At 41.9% G+C, this 24,461-nt stretch overlaps 2 protein-coding genes across 7 annotated transcripts in view; one reads left to right on the top strand and one right to left on the bottom strand.

The window, feature by feature from the left end:
* Positions 1–7,396, top strand: part of prkcz (protein kinase C, zeta) — a 98,712-nt gene extending 91,316 nt beyond the window's left edge. For all 6 annotated transcript variants that reach the window (XM_016680718.1, XM_007570075.2, XM_007570074.2 and 3 more), the window contains one exon: positions 4,272–7,396. In XM_016680718.1, coding sequence (XP_016536204.1) covers positions 4,272–4,359 — 88 coding nt within the window. In that variant the 3' untranslated portion in view covers positions 4,360–7,396. The remainder of the gene's footprint in view (positions 1–4,271) is intronic.
* Positions 7,397–11,250: 3,854 nt separating this feature from the next.
* On the bottom strand, positions 11,251–17,651 carry si:ch73-70k4.1 (FA core complex associated protein 20). The gene is made up of 4 exons (XM_007570073.2): positions 17,183–17,651; positions 15,685–15,838; positions 14,311–14,774; positions 11,251–11,942 (listed from the first exon to the last, which is right to left on the bottom strand). The coding sequence occupies exons 1-4, from the start codon at positions 17,323–17,325 to the stop codon at positions 11,870–11,872; spliced, it is 834 nt and encodes a 277-aa protein (XP_007570135.1). The 5' UTR covers positions 17,326–17,651; the 3' UTR covers positions 11,251–11,869.
* Positions 17,652–24,461: the final 6,810 nt, after the last annotated feature.

The raw sequence follows: 24,461 nt of genomic DNA, 5'->3' as shown, positions 1-24,461 counted from the left end.
AAGGTTTTATCAGCAGGAATGTTCCTCTGGGATTCCTGACTGATCCATATGTACGGCTGGGGGTGGCGGTAAATCTCCTACCGTTCCTCTAGGATGTTGTTCTCAGATTGTGTAACCCAACGCTGATCCATGTCTGAGCTTATTGCTGGCTTTTATGACCTGGATCCAACAAACAACGTGAAGTCTTAATGATGGGAGCGTTTGAGAAACTGCTGCCTTTTGTAATATATCGATCCATTACTGCCGATGGGTCACCTTTACTGCTTCCATAGAGGTAAGAGAGAAAGCAGAGAGCCCATGCTGCTAATAATATGGAATTGATTTTCTTGCTGAATCATCAGCGAGTGAGAAGGCCTGAGTAACAGCAGGGATGTGGGCAATTTGCTGCTTTGGAGCAGCAGTACACTCTGTGTGTGTGTGTGCGTGTGTGTGTGTGTGTTTGTTTGTAATACCTTGTGGGGACCATTTTCCCGACACATACTGCATTGTGGGGACCCACTACTTTTTGTGGGGACTGAAGCCTGGCCTCCACAAGGGGAAACGCTGTTTTTGGGTCAGGGGTCAGGAATAGGGTTAGGATAGGCTGTAGAAATGAATGGAAGTCAGTGGAAAGTCCCCACAAAGATAGCCAAGCAAAAGTGTGTGTGTGTGTGTGTGTGTGTGAACACAATGTCAAGTAGGAGACACGTGAGCAGTGATCCTAAAGAAACAACTGTTGCTGCCATCAACCAGAGAAGGTTTATTCAATGAACACAGTTCTGAAGAAGGAAAACCTATGAGGTGATTTCTTAACAGCAGGTTGAGAACAGGCAGTGCTCAGAGAAACCAGATCAGACTCTACAGGCCTCAGATGACTGGCTGGGTGTTAGAGTCCTTCCCCCAGCAAATCTACACTAGAGTGGACAGAATTAAAATCTGTGCTGCAGTGGCCTAGTAAAAGTCTAAACCTCAATCTGAATGACGTGTTGATAGTTTAATTTGTCTGCCCATCTAAATGAGCTGCAGCCATGTTTTAAAGAGCAGGCTGGCCCCCGCTGTCCTCCTGATGGGTTCTGAGCCGTTCTGAACTGTTCCACATCCTTCTGAACTGGTTCAACTGTTCCCAACTGGTCTGAACCGTTCCGAACCATTACTATTGTCCCAAACTGACCCAACCATTCCCGACTATTCCTGACCAGTCTGATCCATTCCATACTGTTACCATCGTTCCAAACCGACCCAAACCATTCCCAACTGTTCCTAACCGGGTTGAACTGTTCCTTCTGTTCAGGACCATTCCCAACTGTTCCCATACATCACTCCGTTTCACTTTGACTCAGCAATCTCTCATCTCTGAGAGAACACCGGCGGATGCAGTGAAAAGTCCAACATGTGGAAGTGCTGTGGATATTTTCCTCTCTGGGGAAAAATCCTCCTGTGGTCATTATTGTAATGAGGTGTTAACATCGTGGCAGGAAAAACGTCTGTCTTCCATCATTAGTAAAGATCCAGAGAATGGTCTAACCCATAAAACCTGACCTTTTCTTTATTAGACAATGGCCTTTGTTGTAAACAACTAAAATAAAACCGTCTCAAATGAACCGTTTTGCATCTCTAGGGAGCGAATCTTCTGGTAGTTTTTGGTAAAACTGCTCAGACTCGTGTGATTGTGTCCCACAGTCACTCTGAGTTTACGCCGTAAAGTGTTGGTCTGAGTGGCGTCCAGCCTCCCCGGTCCTCCTCATCCTCCTCCTCCTCCCTCCCTCAGCGCGCTCCTCTCTCTGCATCTGGTAATGCTTTCAGCTCCTCCTGGCCTGGAAGAGAAGAATGCAGTGTTTGTTTTGGTCCCCTCCCAGAGCGTCTCCTCTCTGCTTCGTGTCCCTCTCCGTTGCTCCGTCTCTCCGCCTTTCAGAAAGTTCCTCCGTGTTCTAAATCCAATTGTTGTCTCGCTGGTTGACCTCCTCCTACCCTCCTACGCTCGCGGCTCTTCACACGAGATCAGACGGAAGAAAAATATTTGCTTCATCAATATTCCGCTCGGCACACTCGAGGAAAGACACTGTAGTGTTTTATTCACTTGTCCCGGTGCTCCGTGTGGGTGGGACGGGCAACCTGTTGGACGCCGCTGGTGGCCCTTAACGGGAGACTCCCACCCACCTGGTGGACCACTCAGCGCACCTTTTGTTTCAACTTCAAAGCCCCCGCCCCCCGCTCAGGGTCTGCAGGGAGAAAGCCTCCCAGCCTTTCTAGCAGGAGGCTCCTTTTTGGGTTTCGTCTCTCCTTCGACCCCCCCAAACCTCCAGCACACACACAGATGAGTAAACACCCTGTTGCTACAGAACAAGAAAGCAGCAGCGTTGCTAAGGGAGTCCATTTATTTTTACTCTGCTACTCCTCACTCTCTATTTATGGGGTTCCACTTCATTTACCTGCGATGACGCTTTTGTTGTTAGCAGAAATATTCTCAGAAAAATAAACGAAACAAAAAAAAACAAAAACAAAAAGATTGCTTTTAATTTTGCTGCCTGGGGAGGAAATACATGGCTTTTTGTTCTGAAGTGAGCTGAAAGAATGGGCCCATTAGGGTGCAGCAGAGCAGGTAGAGGCTCGAACTGCACGCAGATGCTGAGAGACGATAAAGAAGAGCGGCTTGTTCAGGTAACACCTGCGCTGCAAATCAAGCACCATTATGAAGTTCTTGCTGTCGGTTTCAAAACCAGCTTGGCTTCTCCTTTGATTGGTGAACCCAGAATGTGAATGCAGTTTGTAACAGTGGAATGAAGATCTGTCTACGGTCTATACGCTCCCGACGGGGTGAGCAGCAGTGAGGAGAACTCCCCTTCATGATGACAAAGAGTCAACAAGCTTTTGGGATTAAAGTCAAACAAAATGTCGAGGTTTGATCGTCAGAGACACGCCGGGCCGATCGGTGGCGCCAGAGATGGACACAGAAAACACAGGACGACACTAGGTCTTTTCACGATAACAAATTTTGCTCGTCGATAAATTGTCCCAGAAGTCATTGCGATAAATGATAACATTGTTGTTTTGAGACCATTTTTAAGTAATGGTAATGGCAAAATAATAATTCAAGAGCACATTCTAAAAGATCAGTAGACTTTATGAGCATTTTGACACTGGAACTGGAAGACATTTTAATTATCCAAAATAAATAAAACAACAAATAAAAATAACTTTGAAGTCTTTGTAAACAAAACTGTCCTTCAGTAGAAGGGATAGTTGACACCAAATCACCAAACTTAAGACTTTTATCATCCAGTTTTTGTTAGAAAGAGAGGAAAAAAAAGATAAACGATAAATCATGTCAATGGAAATCATTGAGCTTGTTTTAATTTATCATGCGATTAATTGGTTTATTGATTATTGTGGCAGGCGTAGACGACAGCGTGTTTGTTGTTTGAGAGAGTGAGGAGCATGCGGGATAGAGAGAGACGGAGCTATGATGTCATCATGGCTCCATGGAAACATGAAACTGGTTTTCAGAACCCAACCTAAAAAAATAAAATAAAAAAGGTAGTTTCTAGTGACCAAAGACACCGACTCTGTGTGGATGCAACAGCCTAAATAAAAAAAATAAAAAAACATTTGAGGATGTACCCAATAGCGTCTCCGTGGTGACAGCAGCATGCTGTGGGCTTGCTTGCTTCTAATCAAACCAGGGTTTTGTTAAGGTGGATGAAATTATGAGCAGTTCTAGAAATGTAAAGTTTGACTTCATTTTGCTGCTCCACAGCGAGTCCAGGCATAGAGTCAAATTAACAAAAATGACAAAGGAAGGAAGTTTTAAATGCCCGAGCCAGAGTTCAGAACCGAATTTGATAAAATATCAAACATCTCCTATTGAACCTGAGACCTTCTCCCAGTGTGACTGATTTAGTGAACTTTTACAAAGTAGAACAGTAAATATTACCACTTTGATGAGTTGAATGCTGCTTGCCATAACGCTGCAACAATGCATTGGATTTTGTCCCTAGTAGAGTTTTCAGGCAAATCGTTCAGGATAAATATCACATTAAAGGTCAAGAAAGCTTAGAAATTACATTTTATCATTCATATCCCAACAATAAAGCATTTTAACAGGATGCGTAAACTTTTATATCACGGTATGAAAAAAGTTTTTTCTGTAAGACAGGACATATTTCCAATTGCAGGCCAGCAGGTTTTGATGTTCAGATTGGCAGATTAAAATCCAAAGATTTTAATCTGCCAGCTGATTTGTTTTTACTGGAGCAACTCTAACAGGTTTTTTTTCCCCTCCTTCTCCTCCTCAGGGACGTCATCAAGAGAATAGACCAGTCAGAGTTTGAGGGATTTGAATACATCAACCCCCTGCTGCTATCCACAGAGGAGTCTGTATGAAGGAGAGAGCAGCTTCCTCTGTCGCCCACCTTCTGTCTGTCCAAGCTGCTGTCTTAGCCAAAAATAAAACCAACACAAGCCAACAGTGGAAGGCCAGGAGGAGGACGATGAACTCGCTGCACCGGTCATGAAGGCGACACGGGCGGCGAGGGGCGGGGGGACTTTCTCCAGAAGTCCAGGAGAGTTTCCTTCCTGGACTTTTGGATTGTTTTGTGGAGTGGCAGACTCTGCTGTCTGTGTAGTTTGTAAGTGGAAAACAAACCGTGGACTCCGGGAACATTCCCTACCCTTCTGTTCTCCTCTCCTTTTCTTTTTTCAGCTTATTTCCATCCTTGAGTCAAAGCATGACCGGCTTTGTAATTTCAGAGCACAAGTGTGTCATTCTGTGCCTGCCATCGTGAAGACATTTCAACCCGTCCCAGGATGAAGACCAGAGTTCTGTCCGAGAGCTTCAGATGACTTTAGGTGCACCCGGTCCTCATTTCTGTTTTCCTATCTCGTAGACGAGGCCACGCCTCGGACCAAGCAAGAATGTACAATGACGACGTAAAGAATTGGGTTGTTGCGTGTTACGACGTAGGTAACAAATCCAAAATTGATGATGCCTTTTGTTGATGCGACTGGCACATTCTCATTCTCAACCGCAAAATGCTCTCTCTCTTTTTTAATCTTCTCTGATTGTCTCTAACTAAACATGGGACTCTGTCTGAGAGAGTAGTTTTTATTTAAAAAGTGCCTCAAAGATCAAATGAGTTCTGTCTCTGATTGCTCCTCCTGGACCTTCTCTGCCCACCGGCTCCAGCCGATCAGTCCAATTCTCCTGTTTTCAGTATTAAAACCTCTCAGCGATTATTGCCTATAAGTTTGCTTGAGCAGAATCGGGACACAGTGAGAGCTTGTTGAGTCTTCAATGTCTGAACAGAGGCCATCCCCAGCATCCCACTTCCTGCTGGACTGAAGCATCCGCACTCGTCTGGTTCTAACTTCCAGAGTGAGACGCCATGCGTCTCCGTCTCCAAACCAAGGTTGGCTTTGCTGGATGTAGTTTCAGCTCAGAGCCTCATGTAGCTGGGCTTTGGATCCACAGTGGACCATAGAAAACCAGCAGAAGGTTTCTAGAGATGAACTTCTGACGGTTTAACCTTGTTGCGTTAGCCGATAGCTGTTTGGTATCAGCCAGACAGTTTGAATTCACAGGTCTCGTTCACCAAACTGGGTAGAATTAAACGAACGATGACCTAAGCTGTTACCAGAAGGTTCTGATTGGATGGAGCAGGAGATGGATGGGTGGAGCCTGCAGTGCTGCCGCCGCTGCTCCGATCTGTTGTGGTGAAGAATGGCTGAGCCAAAACCCACCATACCCAGCTTCACGCTCTGCCCCGACTCTCGCCACCGTTAGGAGAGACAGATCATGACCAGAATCACAAGATGCCGGATCTGAGCTTCCCCTGCAGGCTGGCTGGGTTCTGCCTTACAGACTGCATCAGCGGTTCTGTCACCCGGATGACTTAAACTGACCAGAACTGGTTGTGGACGTAGAAATGAAACGTCTGGAAATGTGACAGGCTCACTGTGTTCAGTTCCAGAGTCTATATCCTCTGTCTGCATCTGGACCCGAGCTGATCCCTGAAGCTTAGAACCTGTTGAGCCCTGGATGAACAAAGTCAGCTTTCCTGAACATTGAGACCGTATTGATAGATCAGCCTCACTCTGCTGTTCTCTTTGACCTAAACCTTTCACACTCTTCTCAAGATGGGACCTCTAACTCCACCGGCTGTGTGTGGAGTCAGGAGGAAGATAAAACGGATAACTACGTGGCGTTCTGCTGGACACTAGAGGAGAGAATTGGGAAGGTAAACCAAGGCCCAGCTTGGTTGGATCATCAGCATGAGCCGTCTCTTCAACCTTTGATTCCTGTGTGATGTAAATGCATCAGTCTGTGCAACAGGCCTTTGGTTTCTTGTGAAGGTCCTTCTGCCTGAGTCCAATGCTCGGAAGGTTTCTAGTTAAAGCAGGGATCGCACCATTGATCTAGTTGGACAGCTGGAAGAGGTGTCGGTTCTACACCGAGCCATCCTCACAGTCCAGAGCCCAGCCTCCTCATGCAGCTCAGCCGCAGCGCACACTTTGCAGTTTGAAGGTAATCAGGGTTCTAGCTGATCCACTTACTGCCACTCACACAGCTGACATTTCTGGAAACAGGAGCTTTGAGCTGGGATCACAACATTGACTGTCACATTTTCAGGTTCAGATGTTTTGTTTTCCTCGCGTTGCAAGTATTTCCTTTGAACATAAAAAGCGCAGACTGCTACCCTGAGACGGATAATGAATGATTCTTCTGTTGAAGAAAAACAACTGGAGTGGCTAATGCATTTAGTACATTTTTATACATGATCTACTGAGTTGGGCATTTAAGTTTGAGCTTTTTTTTCTTTTTTTTAATACAGAAAAGTCTGGAAACACCCAGGTTCTTCCATCGTCTTTCGCCAGACTTCTCCTGGAGCAGTACTGTTGTGTTCAGGAACCCCGTAATGATCTGTGAATATCAGCTCTGAGGATGGAGGTCGATCTCCTCGGGGGGGGTTAGAGGAGCTCTCTGTGGGCCAGGAATTACGAGATGAACTGTGACCTGTGCTAATTTGATAATGACATAATAGGATTAATTAGCTCGCCTTGACTCCGAATCTTAATAATCTGCAGGGTGGGATCGGATAGATAGCGAAGTGCTTCGGTTTCCACCAACATGCTGGTGGAGATCAGAGGAAGCCTCCCCGATAAACTCCACCCGTTTCGCTGCATGTTCTAAACGATTTTGTTGAGCTTTTTGTACATCAGATAACATGTTTTCTGAGGGACCAATGGATGAACTGGAAGTCCTTGAATCCAAACGTCAGAACACTTTAAAGAATGACTGAAAAATGAATGAAATAAGACCACGATTTTTATTAAATATAATGCTGGGTCAATCTGCTTACCGTTGCTTCACCACATCCTTGTAAATATGTGTAATTATTAAAATGATACTGGTTTTCCGTGACCTGGCTCCATCCTTGTTTGATTTGCAGGGAAATGAAGCTCCAGTCATCAAAGCTCGTCACCGCTCTCTACGTTCACACAGCGAGGGAAGAACCTTCTTAGATCATCCTCTGATTTTCTTTCTTTGATGCAGAGAAAAGGAAATTTTCATCTGTCTACTAGAATATTAATGAATCTGCATCTCCACATGATTGGGTCAGCTTAGTCCAAATCAGTTCAAAATGTAGGCCTGAATGTTTCTTTTTTAATAGTTTGTATTCTTTCAGGGTGCCAAGAAACAAAAAAAAATATCTCACACAATTCTTCCAATCTGCATCTTTTCCACATAAATGCTGCCATAACTTGCATATTTTTACAGTAACAAGAAACCTGAAAGCCAACATAGGCGTACAAAGAATATCCCAAGGCTTAATGTAGGCCACGTTTATGTTCCTCTACTGGGACAAATTAAGTAGCATTTATACAGTTGTGTTCAAAATAATTTATTTCTCAAATAATTTTGAAAGCAGAAACCTGAAAAGGCCATGCTGCCTTATGCACAAGAGCCTCTATGTGAGAATTAAACCAACAGCATCATATAAAACTTTTCCACATCATTTGCTTGAGTTTTCAGGGGTTTTTTCAGTTCCTACACCTAAAAGAATCATTCAGTTCATTTATTTAGCACCAATTCACAACAAATTTCTTCTCAAGACACTTTACAAATGTTATTTTAATTCATTCACAATTGATCTTGGTTATCAAATGATGCTTTTAGCTCAGCTTGTTATTCAGATTAGTGGAAAAACCCAGCAGAGCATCGACTTACGGTTTTCTCTCCTGGACGTAGCGGCAGTAGACAATTGCTTGCATCGAGTCGATGAATTAACAGCGTACACCATGTATATGTGTGTGTGTGTGTGTGTGTATATATATATATATATATATATATATATAGCAACAGCACAGAGGAAAACTCCCCTTTAACAGGAAGGAACCTCCAGAATGTGGCTCAGAGGTTTGAGAAGTCGGAACAGAAATCCAGACAACACCAAGAACTGATGTAGGAATAAAGATCAGACAGAAATGCAGCCGAGCCTGAATTATTAGCTTGATGGTCATTTAATAAATTCAATTTAATTTCATTGTTGTACCTCATTAATTCAAATGCATGTTTAAGGTCACAACATCTTAACTGGATGAAAGTCACAAACTGACAGCTGGAGATTCTATTTCATGCTTTCTGATGCAGATCTGAATTCATGGGTTGAGGCATGATGTAACGCCTCTTACTGGCTTTTGGCCTACTTCATGTTGTCAAAAAGGTTTTAAGTGATTAGTTGATTCCACTGGTCAAGCAGAAATTGAGTCTAGATATGGCCAGTAAACCTGAAACAGGAGAATTTATCACACTGATGTCTGACAAAGAATATTTTGTTTTCCAGTTGATACATCTGTTTAGCATTTGAATAGCATTTATGAAAGGACATATCAGGAATAAGGCAGTTCAAAGTGCTTTACACTATAAAATCATGCAACAGCAGCCATTTATAAAATAAAAAAGCACTTTATCAAGTGCCATCAACCTCATTCCTCCACTAAGTATACGGGTTTTAGCCTTGATTTAAAGGAGCTCAGTGTATAGCTTGGCATTTTATATTTCAGTTTGACGAACAGCTCTCGTTCAAATGCAAGAATAACAAATCCAAATCAGTCCAGTTCCTCCCCGTTCAGATCCAGTTACACACACTCCGGTTCAATCACGAGTGTAAAGTAGGACAATCAAACTCAATCACAACACAGAGTGGTTAAAAAAAAAATAAAAAATAGTCAGCCTGGCTGATTGCATCAAGGAAGTCCTCCTGAGCAAGCATGCGGTGCCGCTTCCTAAAGCCACGATGGCAGGACTTGATCCTGTTGTTTGGAATGGCTTCCTGCATGTTCCAGTTCAGTAATGGTTCCCAGCAGCAGCGCTGAGCTTTGACCACTTGTTCTCCGTGTGAGGCAGATGATCTGATTAAAAAAAAAAAAAAAAAAGCACCTTGCAGAGTCAATTTGCCAGTTGATGAGGGATCACCAAGTAAAACTCGCCCACATTTCCTTCACATAAAAGTTCACCGTGAAGTATGTCACACGCGAACACAAACCATGTTGGTATGAAAGCGCTTTCCAATTACCCAGCTAATTACCTTGATTAACAGGAAGAGGGTGATCGCTGTGAACTCAACCTCAGGATCACAGCACAGCCGAATCACTTCTTTACAGATAATCTGACTTCATTTTACCCTGCGGTGTACATTTCCATATCAATGAATTTTAAAATATTTTCAGAAAACACACTTTCACTATGTTCAAATAAATGATGCAAATAATGATTTACTGCATTAAAGCAATCAGACCAACACAAGTCCTAAGCCTTTTGTACATGACAAATAATAAATGTGGTGTATATAAAGTTGTTGACGTTTACTTCAAGTGTTGACAACACGTTATATTGATTTAACAGTGTGGAGCAGCTTCTATGTACAATGGAAGGACAATTACAATTATTAGAGAAATGTGACAAAAACAAATTATCACTAAATTATGGCAAAACAAAATTTGTACAATTTAGCAACAAGCAAATAAAGAGACAATGTTAAACAGCATAGGAATAGAAAATACAAACTCATATTGACCATGTAAAAGGTAAAATGTCAAAAACTATTGCAACAGTAAATATTTCCATACATAAGTTACTGTATAGAGACCTGGGGAAACTTATGAAATGAGCAGAAAACCTTTCTACATGCTTCAGAAGAAATTTCTTGCATTGCATGCGTCAAAATGTTATAATTTAGTCAAGCGCAGAATGGCAATGAAAATATGCAGAGCTTACAACATTCCAACATGTATGCAGATGTGGCTCAAAATTAAAGAAACAGATCAGGAATTAGAAAGATTTGTTTAACCCGTCATGAGGACGATTGTTTCCTCATCCACCCCATTGACTTGCATCAAAGTGTTTCTGAGGTGACAGTTAAGGGGTTAAAAAAAAAAACCCAAGTCTCACAAAATATTTGTTTTTGCCTTTGACTAAAGTCCGAGAGGTTAAAGTCCTTGTCAAACGATGTTTTGACTAAAGTCAAAAGGGTTGGAGACAGCTTTTTATTTCTCTCTCACCGTTTGCGTTTTAATGATGTTTTTTTCTTTTTTTTTTAAAGCTCTCTCACATGCTGTTCTTATTTTAATTATGTAAAGCACTTTGAAATGCCTTGCTGCTGAAATGTGCTATACAAATAAAATTTGATTGATTTGACAGGAATTTAAATATTGTTTATTTCTATTAGATTTGTCTATTTGTTTTTCTTTTATCATTTTCAATATTTAATATACATAGCACATTTATTTTTCACAAGGCGAACCCAAAGACATCCAGAAAATATTCTGTGGAACGATGAGACAAAAGTTTAATTTCTTGGGAGGCGAGGGTCATATCTTAATGGTGGTCGTGCAGTAGGAGCCTGAACTCACCGTTCATCCTGAAAAAAAATCCTCCAACGTGGCTTAAATCAAACATTCATATTCAACTGTGGATTAGGACAAACGATGCCGATTCTTACAGAAATCCACTCCAAGGTCCAACTGAACCGTCGCTGATGGAGGTGAAAGTATAAACAGGCTACAAGGACTGAAAAATTCTTCAAAAATCATGGTAACGTCCTTTAAACAGAGTGGGTTTAAAGGATGTTACCATGGTGACAAAACCATCCCAACACTGGAAGCTGACCCTCTGCTTATATGTGCATCCAATTTTGTTTTTAAGAACATATTCCACCCTGAGCCATGCAACAGCAGCTGAACATGTTGTGTCATAGACATTATAACAATGTTGTTACTGAGTGAAAATTGGAAAAATGCATTTATAAGACTGCAATTACAGGTTCAAGAACAAAAATCACATCTTTTAAATTTCTCTTTTAAAAAACGATTTTTTTAAAATGGAGGCGTAAAACTGAGGTTGAAAATCTCCAGTTTTACAGATCTGGCATGTGGAACATGAATTTATCCAATAATAGAACAAGAGCCTCATCTCCTTGGCTTTACAGGCCAATCAGATACAGGCGCTGAGCCTGAAGGACTTTTCAGCTGCTTTCCCTGAGCTCGGATTTCAATGCAGATAATTATGTTTCCTGAAACGGCTCTAAGTGGGTCAAAAAGCTGAAAGGTGCGGTTAAGGCCAACCTTTCTTTTTCAAAAGTCCTTTAGAGAAGAACAAACGGCTACACTCAGCAGCTGTCTGAACCACAAGGAGCAAGTTTTCCACCGTCCCCCATCAGAATCTCAGTTCAATTCAAAGCCCTCCAACTTTCCCCCAGCTCTGACCCTGAGTGTTGAGTCTGCGTCAGTGGAGTAAATAACCTGACCACGCCCTCTTCCAGCTGACCGGGTCCTGGAGTGTGTCAGGGCATCTGGCTGCCTGAAGCCCCGGGACGGCCGCCAGCTTCCTGTTGCCTCACCAGGTCATGTCCACGCTCAGCTCAGAGAGACACTGGGCCAGGTGGCCGTCCCGCTCCATCTGTGTGAACCTGGAGGGCCAGAAAGCATCACACTCAGAGGGACGAGATCACCAGGAAGCTGCTCACTAAGAGAAAATAACACATTTTATCCTGCAACACTTTTTCAAAAAAACTCTAGACACTTTACAGGAACCTAATGAAATAAGAACTGAACACTTGGGTACATAGCGCAGGACATTAATCACACGCTGTTGGAAACAGGTGAGTATCTGAGTTGTGATGAGTGTGACGGGTCTGCGCGGACGCGGATGTGTCGGCGTATTCTGTGTCCGCTGTGACCGAATCGGTGTCAGACAGGATTTCTATCAGTATTTGGAGCAGGACCCATCAGCACCAGCTGGGGATGCTAAAAGGACACATGGTGACCGTAAACAGAGCCACCAACATCAGTCACTACCCGATCAGAATTTACTACGCGAGTCCTAATCAAACCCTGAAGGGACGTGACTGACAGTGAGCTCAAGTAGTTTCTAACGACCGTCTTTCAGCGTGAGCAGACCGAGCGCCCCTTTGACATCCGTCGTTCCCATTAGGGCTGTAGTGATACAATAATCTCACAATACGATACTCTGCTTACGATACGATATACAAACAAACGATACAATTCAATACACTTTTGCGATTTTCTGAAAGATTTTAGGGGGACAGAGTGATTTTGGTGACATTTTGTGACCGTTATAGAGTTGGATTGAATTAATTTAACTGAAAACTGATTAAAAGCACCAACTACACAATACCTGGCTCTGGTTGGACATGGACACAGACTTAAAGTCGACAGCTGGACAAAATGAATCAAAGTGGTGAGAAAACATGTTTCTTTTAATTGAAACAGTACAAACTGTAGCTTACATGCATTTGTAAAGTAAATAAAGTGCACCAATAACCTGCTCTGAATAGTTTGATACCTTTTTAACTTTGACACTTAACATCTGAAGGAATCACTCTAAGCCTGATGACCTAATCAAGCGAAGCAAGCAGTGAGTGAGCAAGGTGATGTTGGATGTTATGATACTTGTGGATGAATATCGATTTTTTTCTAGGAAAGAAAATATCGATATATATCGCAAAATCAATATTATTACACAGCCCTAGTTCCTAGAAGGCTTTAGTTGGAACAAGTCATGCAACGCGACAACATGAGACATCTCATCAATAATGAATCCTTGCAGCATAGTTCAGCTCAATAAACGAAGAACAATTAATTTCACAGGCTTAGATGGAAATGTAATTTTACTTTATGGGAGTACTCTCAGGATTTGAGTTATTAATATTACCAGAGCCAGAAAAATTATGCGTGCACAAATAATGAGGCGTGTTCACCACCCCCACCCCAACAGGATGACTCACGCTCCAATCATGAGCAGCGTCTTCATCATCAACAGGATGTTTCACACACACTAGCTTGTTGTCAGACCACAATGTCTGACTTTTACTTTGAATTTACTTCTATAAATCCACTGACAGCTAAAATCTACTAGTTATTTAAAAGCAGAGTTTGCCTCTGAACTTTGGCTGCTGCTGGACTTCCTGTTTCCTCGCCATGCGTCATCCCGTTTCATCCGGCTCGCCCAGACCGAAAACTCTCGTCTGGTTTTTCTCTCAGGACTTGATCCAACAGGTTTCCCACACACAGCGGATTTTTACTGGTAAGAGTGAGCCTGAACTAAACGCCAGCACCATCACTCAGTGGTGCACTGCACTGTTAGTTTTCATCCCACGTAGTCAGCTTGTGTGTGAACGCAGCAGGCAAAGGCGACGTCACATGAACTGGCGAGAGACAGAAATCCACTGGTGACTTTGCAGCTTCACCATTCCCGACTGGTGGTCAGCTGATCCAATGTCAGATCTTTTTCCGATCACTTGAAATTTCAATTCAAATAAATGTATTTGTCCCGTGCAGCAATTCAAAGACGCATAAGTAATACAAGTGATGGCTCAGACAACAACAGAAGACATAAAATTCACACATACTAATAAATCTATTAGTATTATAAACATATTTGTGATGTAATATTGTTGTTCTACCAGGTTGGGCCGACATCATCTGTTATGTTGTTACTAGACAAAAATATTCCTCTTTCTGGATACACCAACAAGATTTTTCATCCTCCTCTTATCCACAGAGACCCTAGATTAGGGCACAAAGTTGCAAATATTTTGGCCAAACTTGGAGAAACTGTAAACGTGTCACTTTACAGAATCTAACCACATTCAGACATAAAGCAAACACGTTTGTGCTGAGTAGGCGACTGTCGTTATTTCCCCGGGTATTTTCCAGAGCTGCCCTCTGCCACTCGTGAGAACTAACGGGAAAGAACGTTACCGTTTCACTTTAGTGTGAGAAGAAGAGAGAAAGTGAGTGATGAGCAGCTCTTACCCAGAAGGGAACACATGAAGGCACATGGGGCAGCTCTGCAGAGTTCCTTCTTCATGTTTGCTAGCGCTCTGCTCCTCCTCCTCGCCTCCTGGAGAAACCGATGGGTTGGAAACCTTCAGCGACTCGGCTACAAGCCGTCCGCTCCACTGTTCTTGTTCTCCTCCGACCCTCGGCTCTCCTGCTGAAGACGGAGCTGCCTTCTCCCAATTTTGAATCCTGCTGAGGGCTCTGGGAGGTTCAGCTCGCTGTTCAGGACTCTGTCTGCTGTCAGATGGCGGCCCTTTGTCAGATGTCTTTCCAGAAGGCCTGGTCTGGACTGGGGAAATCTCCTGGGGAGAAGATGCTCTCTGACGGTCTGGGTCTGATGGAAGCCCCGGGGTGAGTGGGCCGTCTTCTGGAAAGGGAGGAGCATCACTGAAGAGATCATACGTCCACTGCTCCTCTACCTTTGGTGTGGCAGGTCTCTAAATGGAATACAAAATAAAATAAAAAAAAACAAGTCTTATTAGGTCTACAAAATTTAAGACAATCCATCTATTGCCGTCATCATTCAGGCAAACACACCAAAACCGATCATCCTGTCCTGAGACCACTGCGTCTCGACTGTTTTCATGAAGCGGTCACTCAGGAGACCTCAGCCAAGCAGACCACAGAAGCTGTATGGTTGGAACGCAAACCAGTGACAAAGCAATTAATCTACTTCCAGGTCTTATAGTTCTGAGTCACAGGTTGTTGTTTACAACGGGCTGCACTGAAATATGTGAATAGAGGGAGTGGAGTTCAATTGGCAGTAATGACTGATTTGCTGAGATGTGTTTGTGAACAAACAGAGCTCAAACATACAGATTAAACCCACAGCAGGGGCATCTTCTAGAGGAAACCCAGTATAGAAAACATTCCTGGATCACTTCTCTTTCTTTTTTTGTGTGCATCTGCTCCGTCTTCTCAAAGCCCCTGTTGGTTTTGACAGACAGCTGGTCCTACTGAGCCCGGTCGGTTCTGGATCTGCTGGAGGTTACGTCCTGTTAAAGAAGTGGAGTTTTTCCCTCTCCACTGTCGCTACATGCATTCTCAGTATGAGGGATTGCTGCAAAGTCAACAAGACGACACAAGCCGATGTCTACTGTTGCAGTCAATGACCTGCTGGGCTTCCTTAGATAGAAAACCTGATGCACTGTCTGACAGAGGATCAGAAGAAATGCATGTGATCGAATGATGCTTCCAGATGACATTTGTTGTGAATTGGTGCTTTAGAAACAACCTGAACCGACGTGAACCAGTGCATGTCTGATTTTGGACTTTTAACGCAACATACTGATGAATATTTTTGAAGCCGGTTGTATTCTCCGCAGGAGCAGCTTTTGGGTAACTTACCGCAGCAGGAGGAAGGGGAAGATCAGGAACCGGGTCCCAGAGCTGGTTCTGCAGGTGCGGCAGAGCAGACATCAGTGTGAACGCCCACAGGCTCTCCACAGCGGGGGGCTGCGACATGTTCCACCATGCTGCTGCTGCTGCAGGCGGCCGACACCTGAAAGCAGCTCACACACTCTGTTCCTCAGCATTACTGAGCTAACTGAGCTTTTTCTGCATCAAGCCCGACGAATTCTTTCAAACACTTTTAACAAGTATATATGAGATACACTTCAACAGATTTTTGAAGTTATACGAGAAAGAAAAAAAAAAGTACTATAATTTTAATTTGTTGTCTTCCCCGTTATAAAAATGATTTCCAATGCATTTTTAATCTAGGCATTAAATTATTTATGAGGCTCCTCTTTGATCTGGTGCTCTGTGACTCCTTTTGTAAAATAAAAGAATAAAAAAAGCGCAAGAGGAGAGAGATGCTGAATATCTTCTGAATACATTAAGAGCAGAAGCTGAAATCTGGCTGCTTTGCAGAAACAGAAGCGGGTTTGAGCCAGGTGGAGGTGACACACTGCCACTGAATCAAACTTCAAAAACATAACGCCGCATTTTAGACCCCGTCTTTTTCAATGAACATGAAAAAAACATGACTGACACATTTCCGCCTTGCAAGCTTTCGGCATTGTAAAAAGGTTAAAGTAGCTAAATCATTCTGTCAGACAGCATCTTGTAAGGTATTCATTCATTGTCGCCCATTAATGGCATAAAACAGCAGCCAACTGGCCACCATGAATGCCTTTTTCCTCCAAACAGCCAAACTGTCATTAGTCATTTCAAATGCTTTTGATCAACAGTTTTCTAGACTGAGCAGCCAAATTAATTGGAAAGAAGAACATGAAATATTTTTCATTTTTTATTAATCATTTAGCAATGGGTTGAGCTATACTATCCACAACATGCAAAGACTTATTTCCTGTATTGTAAAGATACTGTACCTTAGCGTGGTTTTTTTCTCCACTTGGCAAACCGACCCTCATTGAAGGTTTATTATGACAGATTACAATGCACCCACCCCTCAACAATAAATAAATAAGAATAATTTAAAAAAAAAACTCTTGGCATATTAATCTGCTTTAGAAATTACTAATGTTGATTTAACATTATGGATTGGTATCCCGATAAAAGAAAGGATGGAGAGATGCAGCTTAAAACATGACAGAGAAAATAACTCGAAGCTTCTGTTGCTGTATTTCTGTTGGATTTTGACCAGAGCATTTCTCTGATACTTAACATGTCAGGGAATCATATATCCTTCCTTACAGAGTGAACCTGAATGCGACATGGATTAAAACTCGTCCGGAATAACCAGTCAGCAGTGCGGTGAGCCAGAAGAGTGGGAACGGAACATGTTCTGGTTCCGGAGCATGCTGTAAACACCTGAGACGTTTAGTTCGCCTTGGAAGTTGTTCCTCCTGAATGTCCAGACGCCACAAAGAGCCTGACTGACCTGTCAGGATGTGCTGCTCCGTCTCTGGACAGCGGAGCTGCGCCGCTCCTCTCCGCTGTTCCTAGGGAACCGAGTCCAGACTTCGGCTCCTCCGCTGAACTCCTCTTCCGTTTCAGTTTAGACTTTGAGCCGTTTTCAGCCATCTCGTTTCATTACTTCTTGGTTTCCGCGCAGAACTTTGAGACGGGCTTTTCCGGTGTTATACGTGCAACGTCATTTAACAGTATCCAATCAGAAGCTTCAGTAGGTTGTCATTAGAGATGGTCTGTCCAATCAGGTGAAAGTAAAACAATTACGGAGAGGCAGGCTGGAAGTGAACCTACTGATGATGAAGGTAGGCCGGGGCAGCGCTTCAGTCGCCTCTTATTTCCTAAAAACTGATTGCTGACTTGTCATCTGCTTTGTTTAACTCTAAATGAACTGACAATGTGTAACAGTAAATGTGCCGGGCGGATCTGGCACATTTATTAACCATCATCTCATCTTAAATGTGAACAAAACATCCCAGGCACGTGCAGAAGAAATAGGCATAGGGGGCTTGAGCCTCTGCCCCCTTTATCCTTAATGGCCCAAGTGCATTAAGGATATATTTTTTTTCAATAATAAAAAAAAAATATGTGACGTGCGGTGAGGTTCTTTGCTGGTGAGACACTGACTTATGACTTAGACACCATGCATGTTATTGGGCGTACGGAAATTTCGCGCAGGCATACAACGCTGGGGGGCAAAAAGACTAATCTTTTACATGTCATCCATAGCCGCGTTAACTCAGTGAAACTTGGAAATGTAGGCATTGATTTCGTGCTATGATCCACAGCAAAGTGATCTGTATTCGTCAAGCTACGCAGACTCGTTGCCATAGCAACTGACAACAATGCCACTTCATGTTTTAGGATTTAACACCAAAAAACATTCAAGAATTTATTTTGCACACAGAACAGAACATTTAGTCTGTTGTAGTATGTTTTAGGCTTAATGTTTAATTAATAAATAATTGCTGTGGTAGATTAGCTACCGCTTCTACTTTACTGAATTATTTAGACATAGAAACTGTAGCCCACAAAACGCACATTTCATAAAAAAACAAAACAAAACATTGCTGTCTTACCTTTATGTATCAATGAAATCCATGCACCGCTAATTCTGCACAAAAATATCCGTTCATCCAAAGCCAAGTCTATCCTCGGCATGTCTTTTCTACTCCGTTTCATCAAACTGTCTCGAAGCAAAACCTTCAGCTCCTGTGTTGGTCTTCCTTTAGTTATTGCCTCCTGCTTCAGTTGAAAATCCACTTTAGAAAACTGTTTAAGTGTAGAAATGTAGTCTTTCATGTTGACTTCTGAAGAGAGGAGAAAACAAATATATCGCTGTACTTTACTTATTTACTGTGTGGCTAGCTCCATGGCTAGCTCACTGTGTCTTACTCTACACTTGTGCAGTCACAATATCTGGGATCATGAGCGCCCCCTGCCATGAGGCAAGAGAACTGCCTGCCTCACCTCGAGTCTGTTCTCTGCCGTTTCTGATCACTCCTCCTCACACAAAACACGATGCAAACACAGTTGGTGACAAAAAAAAAAAAAAACACTGTACATTATATACATAAGCGAAATTATGGAAAATCAGTCCATATATTAAATGTTTTTTAGCCATTTTATTACTGGCGTACAGACAGGACGAACTTACTCCCATAGAGTGGCAGCCGGTGCAGTCAGCGAGAGGTTGCGCAATCCTAGGTGAGGCTCAGCTCGCTGCTGCCTCACCGGCTTCGCTCCTGAGGATTTGAATGGGAAAATGCGAAAATCCAGCGATTTTGAAGACAAAAATAATCAGAATTGGTTAAGCTAAGTAAAAAATAGATACTTTATAGTACAAACCACAGGGTGAAAATAGCAATATAAATGGTTTTATTATTATATATTATTTTTCCATGATGACAGGTGAGGCTCACCTGCCTCCCCTGACCGCACGTGTCTCTGCTTCAACACACCTGAGTCGAATAATGAGGTTGAAGAGGTAATGCAGATATTTGATTGAAGCACATTGAACCAAGGACACATCTTCAAGGGCTGGATTTGAAGACCTGCCTGCACCCAGAATTGGAAAAAGTTCAAATCTTATTCATTTATCTTCCTTTAACCATTGTAATCAGATGTTATTCTTCACCTTAGCATGCCAGTGACACCAGAGGAACTGAAGAAAGCTGGACTCTGAGTTTCAGAAAACGGAATAGTGTTGCTCAGCATGTAAACTAAACTTTGCAATGGTAATGCAATCAATGAAAGGATTTGTGATTTGGTTGTGCCTTAAAGCATGAAACAACAGGATAAGCAGCGTTCTCTGTTCCACAGTTTGATTGTACAGTATCATTTAATCCCTGACTCTTACTTTTAATGCTCTAACAAAATTATGTCAGTCCTGCAGAAGGATTTCTACTTAGCGCAAAGCACAGCAGGTTACATCATACAAGTATGCTAACTGTTATGATGGGGCTTTGTTCCCTCTGCAAGGACACACGTAAAGTGGAAAGTTGAAGTCATAGTGTTGGTGGGACTTTCTGAGTCTTTTAAGCTTTTGGCCAGAGGGACGACCAACGGAGAGCAGCTGTAATTATGCAATGGAAAAAAAGACAAGGGAAAGCTGGAGTGAAAGGAAGGAAAAGAGAACATCATAGAAATGAAAGAAGAGGGTGTGGGAGGGGGGTAATGTGTACAAATCTTGAATTATGTTTATGGTTACTATTCCTTCCTTTTCTGAACTTCTGCACCACAACATGAGGACTGCTGCGAGACGTTTTCTGAACTGACCATGTTACACAATCTTTCTTTTTGTGTCACACTGGGGAAAAAACACAAAAGCAGAGGACTGGGCCAGGGTTGTGGTCTGCAGCGCTACACTGGGAAAAATCCTGCTGGCACCTAGAAAGAAACGTTACATCACACGCTGCAAATGATGCTGTGTTGTCCCCTGCTGTCATGGAGACCAGGGAAGTGAAGATGCCTCTGCAGAAATTGCAAACGTACCTGCTGAATGCAGAGGAAAGAGAAAAAAGACACAGCTCCATTTGTCTTTTGACAGAAAACCGATGCATAACAACGAAAATTAGATCTGCAGCCTCACAAAGATGCCGTCTGTTTGTTTTTTTGTTTAGTCAATACTTTAAAAAAAGACCTAACATCACAAAATTTGACAGACAGAAGCTAGGATTTTAGCACCAATGAAATGATTCAAAGTGGTGACATTAAGGTGAAAACTATAATAACACACCTTGAACTTCCCCACATTTTTTGCACAGTTAGAATAACAAATGGGACACTGATACATAGTTTTAAAATGTCTGCAAAAATGAAGAGAAATGTAAAAATAAAAAGTTGCAGTAGCCTGGTTGCATAAGCTGCACACCCTTTTAAATACTTCTATTTATGTTTCAGTGTTCAGTCTTCTGAATTCCACACCTTACCGTCCGTTGATGAGAATTTGATAAACCTTAAATAAAGTCCAACGGATCTTGTGCATTTTTCCTTATATTTGCTAGTTTAACTAAAGCCACAGTTTGCAGAGCTTTGAAAGCATCACACAGTTATCCATTAGGGGAAGATTACAACTAAAGCATTTCACTATGGTACACTAAAGACCATCACAAATAATTGGACAAGTTATCAGACAACAGCGACAAGACAGACATTGTGTCATGTTTGAGTATGAGACTTTCAAGCAGTCAACAATAACGGACACAAATAGGAAGTTTTGAAATATTTATTGGAACGATGAGTATTTTTTTTTTGGACATGAAGAGAAAAGGTGAGTGGTTGTCAATATCATTAAGGTAAGTTTTATCTGGAGACGCTGTCTCAGGCTCCTTACTAGAAGCTGGTAAGAAAAGTGTTAAGATTGATGATGGTATAGATGGACCAGAGTGCAGACACAAACTCGGAAATATCATAGAACACACAACAAAGATTATGGAAATACTCACGAAATGAATAAACTGCAGGAAAACAAGATTTTCACATAGGTGGTAATGGATTAATCACGAAAATGATAAGGGAACCAGAGGAGCTAATCAGAGAGAAGTTGGCGCAGCTGTGAAAAGAGCAGGTGGAGGTGAAGGATGCAGGCTGACAGACTGAGGGAAGGTGAAAGGTAAGCAGAGAAACTAACACTGGAAACGAATGGCACTCATGTGAGAGAACAAGAGTGCAATGGGACGAGTCAGATGAAGTCTACAATGTAGGATCATAAACGACTGTTGGAGAAAGGCCAGTGGGGTCGATAAGACCTTTTATTCTGGTGCAGGTGGTACAGGCTGAGGCATGAAATGTCTTTAAAAAGTTATTTTAGCAGTTCTATTTCATGAGGAATTTTGGCGATATCACCAAATGACCAAGGAAATCAGTCAAACACACATGCAGACCAGAATAAGAAATCCCCACACTTACCAACTGTTCCAGAAAAGTGCTCTAAAGTGAAGAAGATGGCAACCAGGAAGACGAGAGAAGGATGAGACCTGGAAAGGGAATGGATTTGAGACTGAGGCTTGAGGATTGGATATTTGAATGTATTTTATGTAACCGTTGGATTAGGTGAGAGAGAACACTGATCCGACCTGCTCACAGTCCTGCCGACATGACGGGCCAATGAAAAGATGAGCGAGGCTCCCAGGGGACCGAGCGCAAGACTGAAGGAGCTGCAGGTCGTGTTCTGCATGTGGCAAAAGTCTTGTCTGTCCTCCATACTTCATAATGCCCATAATGCCTAGGCATTATGGGGTTAATATGACAACAGCTTAAAAAAAATCTGAAAAGAAATATTGACACTAAGGCAAAATATTGTCATGGAAAACATAATTGTACTGAAAATTTGATTTGAAATAAATGTACTGAAAAATTTAGTATTGAAAGCGAGCCTAAATTGAACTTGAATTAAAACAAATAATTCTCTCCACATAATTTGTTTAAACTGTCAATATGATCCAAATCAACTTATAAAAACTACAAATACAATTTGAAAGGTTTTTACAAAATAATGAACAAAGGAATACATGACAGTATTTAGTCAATTCAATCCATTCAAATTGATTCAGTGATTTACATAAATCCCAGTTATAGTTGCAGAAACTCTCAGATTTAGTTTATTAAGTCAGTGGTGAAAAGGTTTAGTCAAAAACATTAACATAATGTCTTTGCAGCAATCCCTCATGTAGCGACAGTAGAAAGGAAAACTACCCTTTCACAGGAAGAAACCTCCAGCAGAACCAGAACCTGACTCAGTGTAAGCAACCATCTGCCACAGCTGATGTGGGTTTGAGAAGACAGAGCATCCACACAAACAAACACACAGACACACTGATCCAGGAACACTTTCTATGTTAATAAAAAACTGTAAAAAGTTAATGGCAGCAGCTCTTCAGTGGCCTCAGCTGGGAGAGAAACACAGCTAAACAAATAAGCTCTGAGGCTGTAGTAAAATCTATGGGGTGAAAAACAGAAGACAAACCGCTGGTGGCAACAAGGTTTTATTTTAGAGACCACATTGGCCAAGTCCATCACCTACAGAGAGAGAGCATGAAGTTATTGGCAGCAATAGCTCAGCTAATGGTCCTTTCCAGGAAGGTGTCACAGGTAAGCATAAATGCTGGGCTGGAGGTAACTTTTATAAAGAGAAAACCAGAGAGAACATAAAGGTAAAGGCTTCAATAAGGGCAGATATGCTGCTGTTGACCAGGACTCCCTTGAAAAAGAGGTTTTTAATCTCAATGAGTTTTTATCCTGGTAAAATAAAGGTGAGAAGGGAACAAATAATAAAGATGAGAAGAATATTTAGAGAGCACTAACAGAATGTAACAAAGTGAGAAAACGTTCAGTTTGTCCTCCAGCAGCCCAAGCCTACGTCAGCATAACTACAGAAATAACTCAGGATAACCTGAGCCAGTCTAACTCTTATCTCAATCAAAAAGGAAAGTTTTAAGCCTAGTCTTGAAAGGAGTCAGAAACCCGTCTAAAGCTGGGAGCTGGTCAAACAGGAGAGGAGCCTGAGAACTCACCTCCTGTTGTACTTTTTGAAATTCTGGGAACCAGCAGTAAAACCTGCAGTTAATCTTAACACAGCAACGTGGTGTGTTAAGATCAGACAGACCAATCAGATCTCTGATACATGATGGAGGAGGATTATTAAGAGCTTGATTATGAGTGTGAAGGAGAATCTTAAATTCTGTTATAGATGCAACAAGGAGGCAATGAAGGGGAGCTAAAACTGGAGAAATATTATGTCTTTTTAACATTTCTATTAGAACTCTTGTTGCAGCATTTTGGATCAGCTGAAGGTTTTTAAATTTGTTGGACTTCATAACTCCAAAGAATTATAATAGTCCTGCTGAAAAGTAACAAATGCTTGGACTAATTCCACAAGTGTAACTGCACTGTTTAAATATTTACGGTTCTGGGGAAAAGTGTGACCCGTGTATCCACCAAATCATCTGAAGAATAGATAAGCTTTACTCTAAACTCCTTCGCCTTTTGGCCAACAAAAAAATTTTAATCATTTTTTTTTCCATTTGTAAACACTGAAAAACCTTTCACACTTATCTTCCTCCATCACTGGAGAAACAGCTCAAGGATTTCTATTTAATCCATTTTATTTCCCATTTCAAAGGTCTTTTCTTTTTTTATCTGATTTGACAAAACTTGAAGGTCGAAAAACTGTAAATAAACATTTTGGTGACTTATTCACAAGACTGTTTTGCTTTCAGACTAAAACACAAGAGTCATCAGATAAACTTGAAGTCGCCATAGTTTCCCGATTTTTGAGCGCAACTAATTTAAGCTACACCCACTGACTTTAAAAGGAAACACAGAGTACATGTGTAGGCCGCAGGCATATACATTATAACATGAGATACACTTAAAAGATTTTGATTTAACTTAAATGAAATACTTTGGAAAATGCTTTTTCCAAACAGTGCCTGTAACAGGCTACTTTTTTTTTTTTTTTTTTTTTTTTTAAGAAATTGATCATTGTCGTCATCTTCCTGTTGTGCGCTCCTCTGTTAACTTTCTTAATGTTTTTACCAGCAATAGCTCCTATAATCAGCCCAATTGGTGTGCAGCTTCATCAGATGTTTGCTAATTGCTACTGGCTAGTCTAAAGGAGCTGAGTGGAGAGAGAGAGTAACAGGGGAGGACTGCTCTGTGATGAGGAACTTGGAAATGGCATCTATCTATCTATCTGTCTGTCTGTCTGTCTGTCTGTCTGTCTGTCTGTCTGTCTGTCTGTCTGTCTG

The sequence above is a fragment of the Poecilia formosa genome, unplaced genomic scaffold (assembly GCF_000485575.1).
Source record: "Poecilia formosa unplaced genomic scaffold, Poecilia_formosa-5.1.2 Scaffold255, whole genome shotgun sequence".
Classification (NCBI taxonomy): domain Eukaryota; kingdom Metazoa; phylum Chordata; class Actinopteri; order Cyprinodontiformes; family Poeciliidae; genus Poecilia; species Poecilia formosa.
This window is presented reverse-complemented; position numbering and strand designations above follow the sequence as displayed.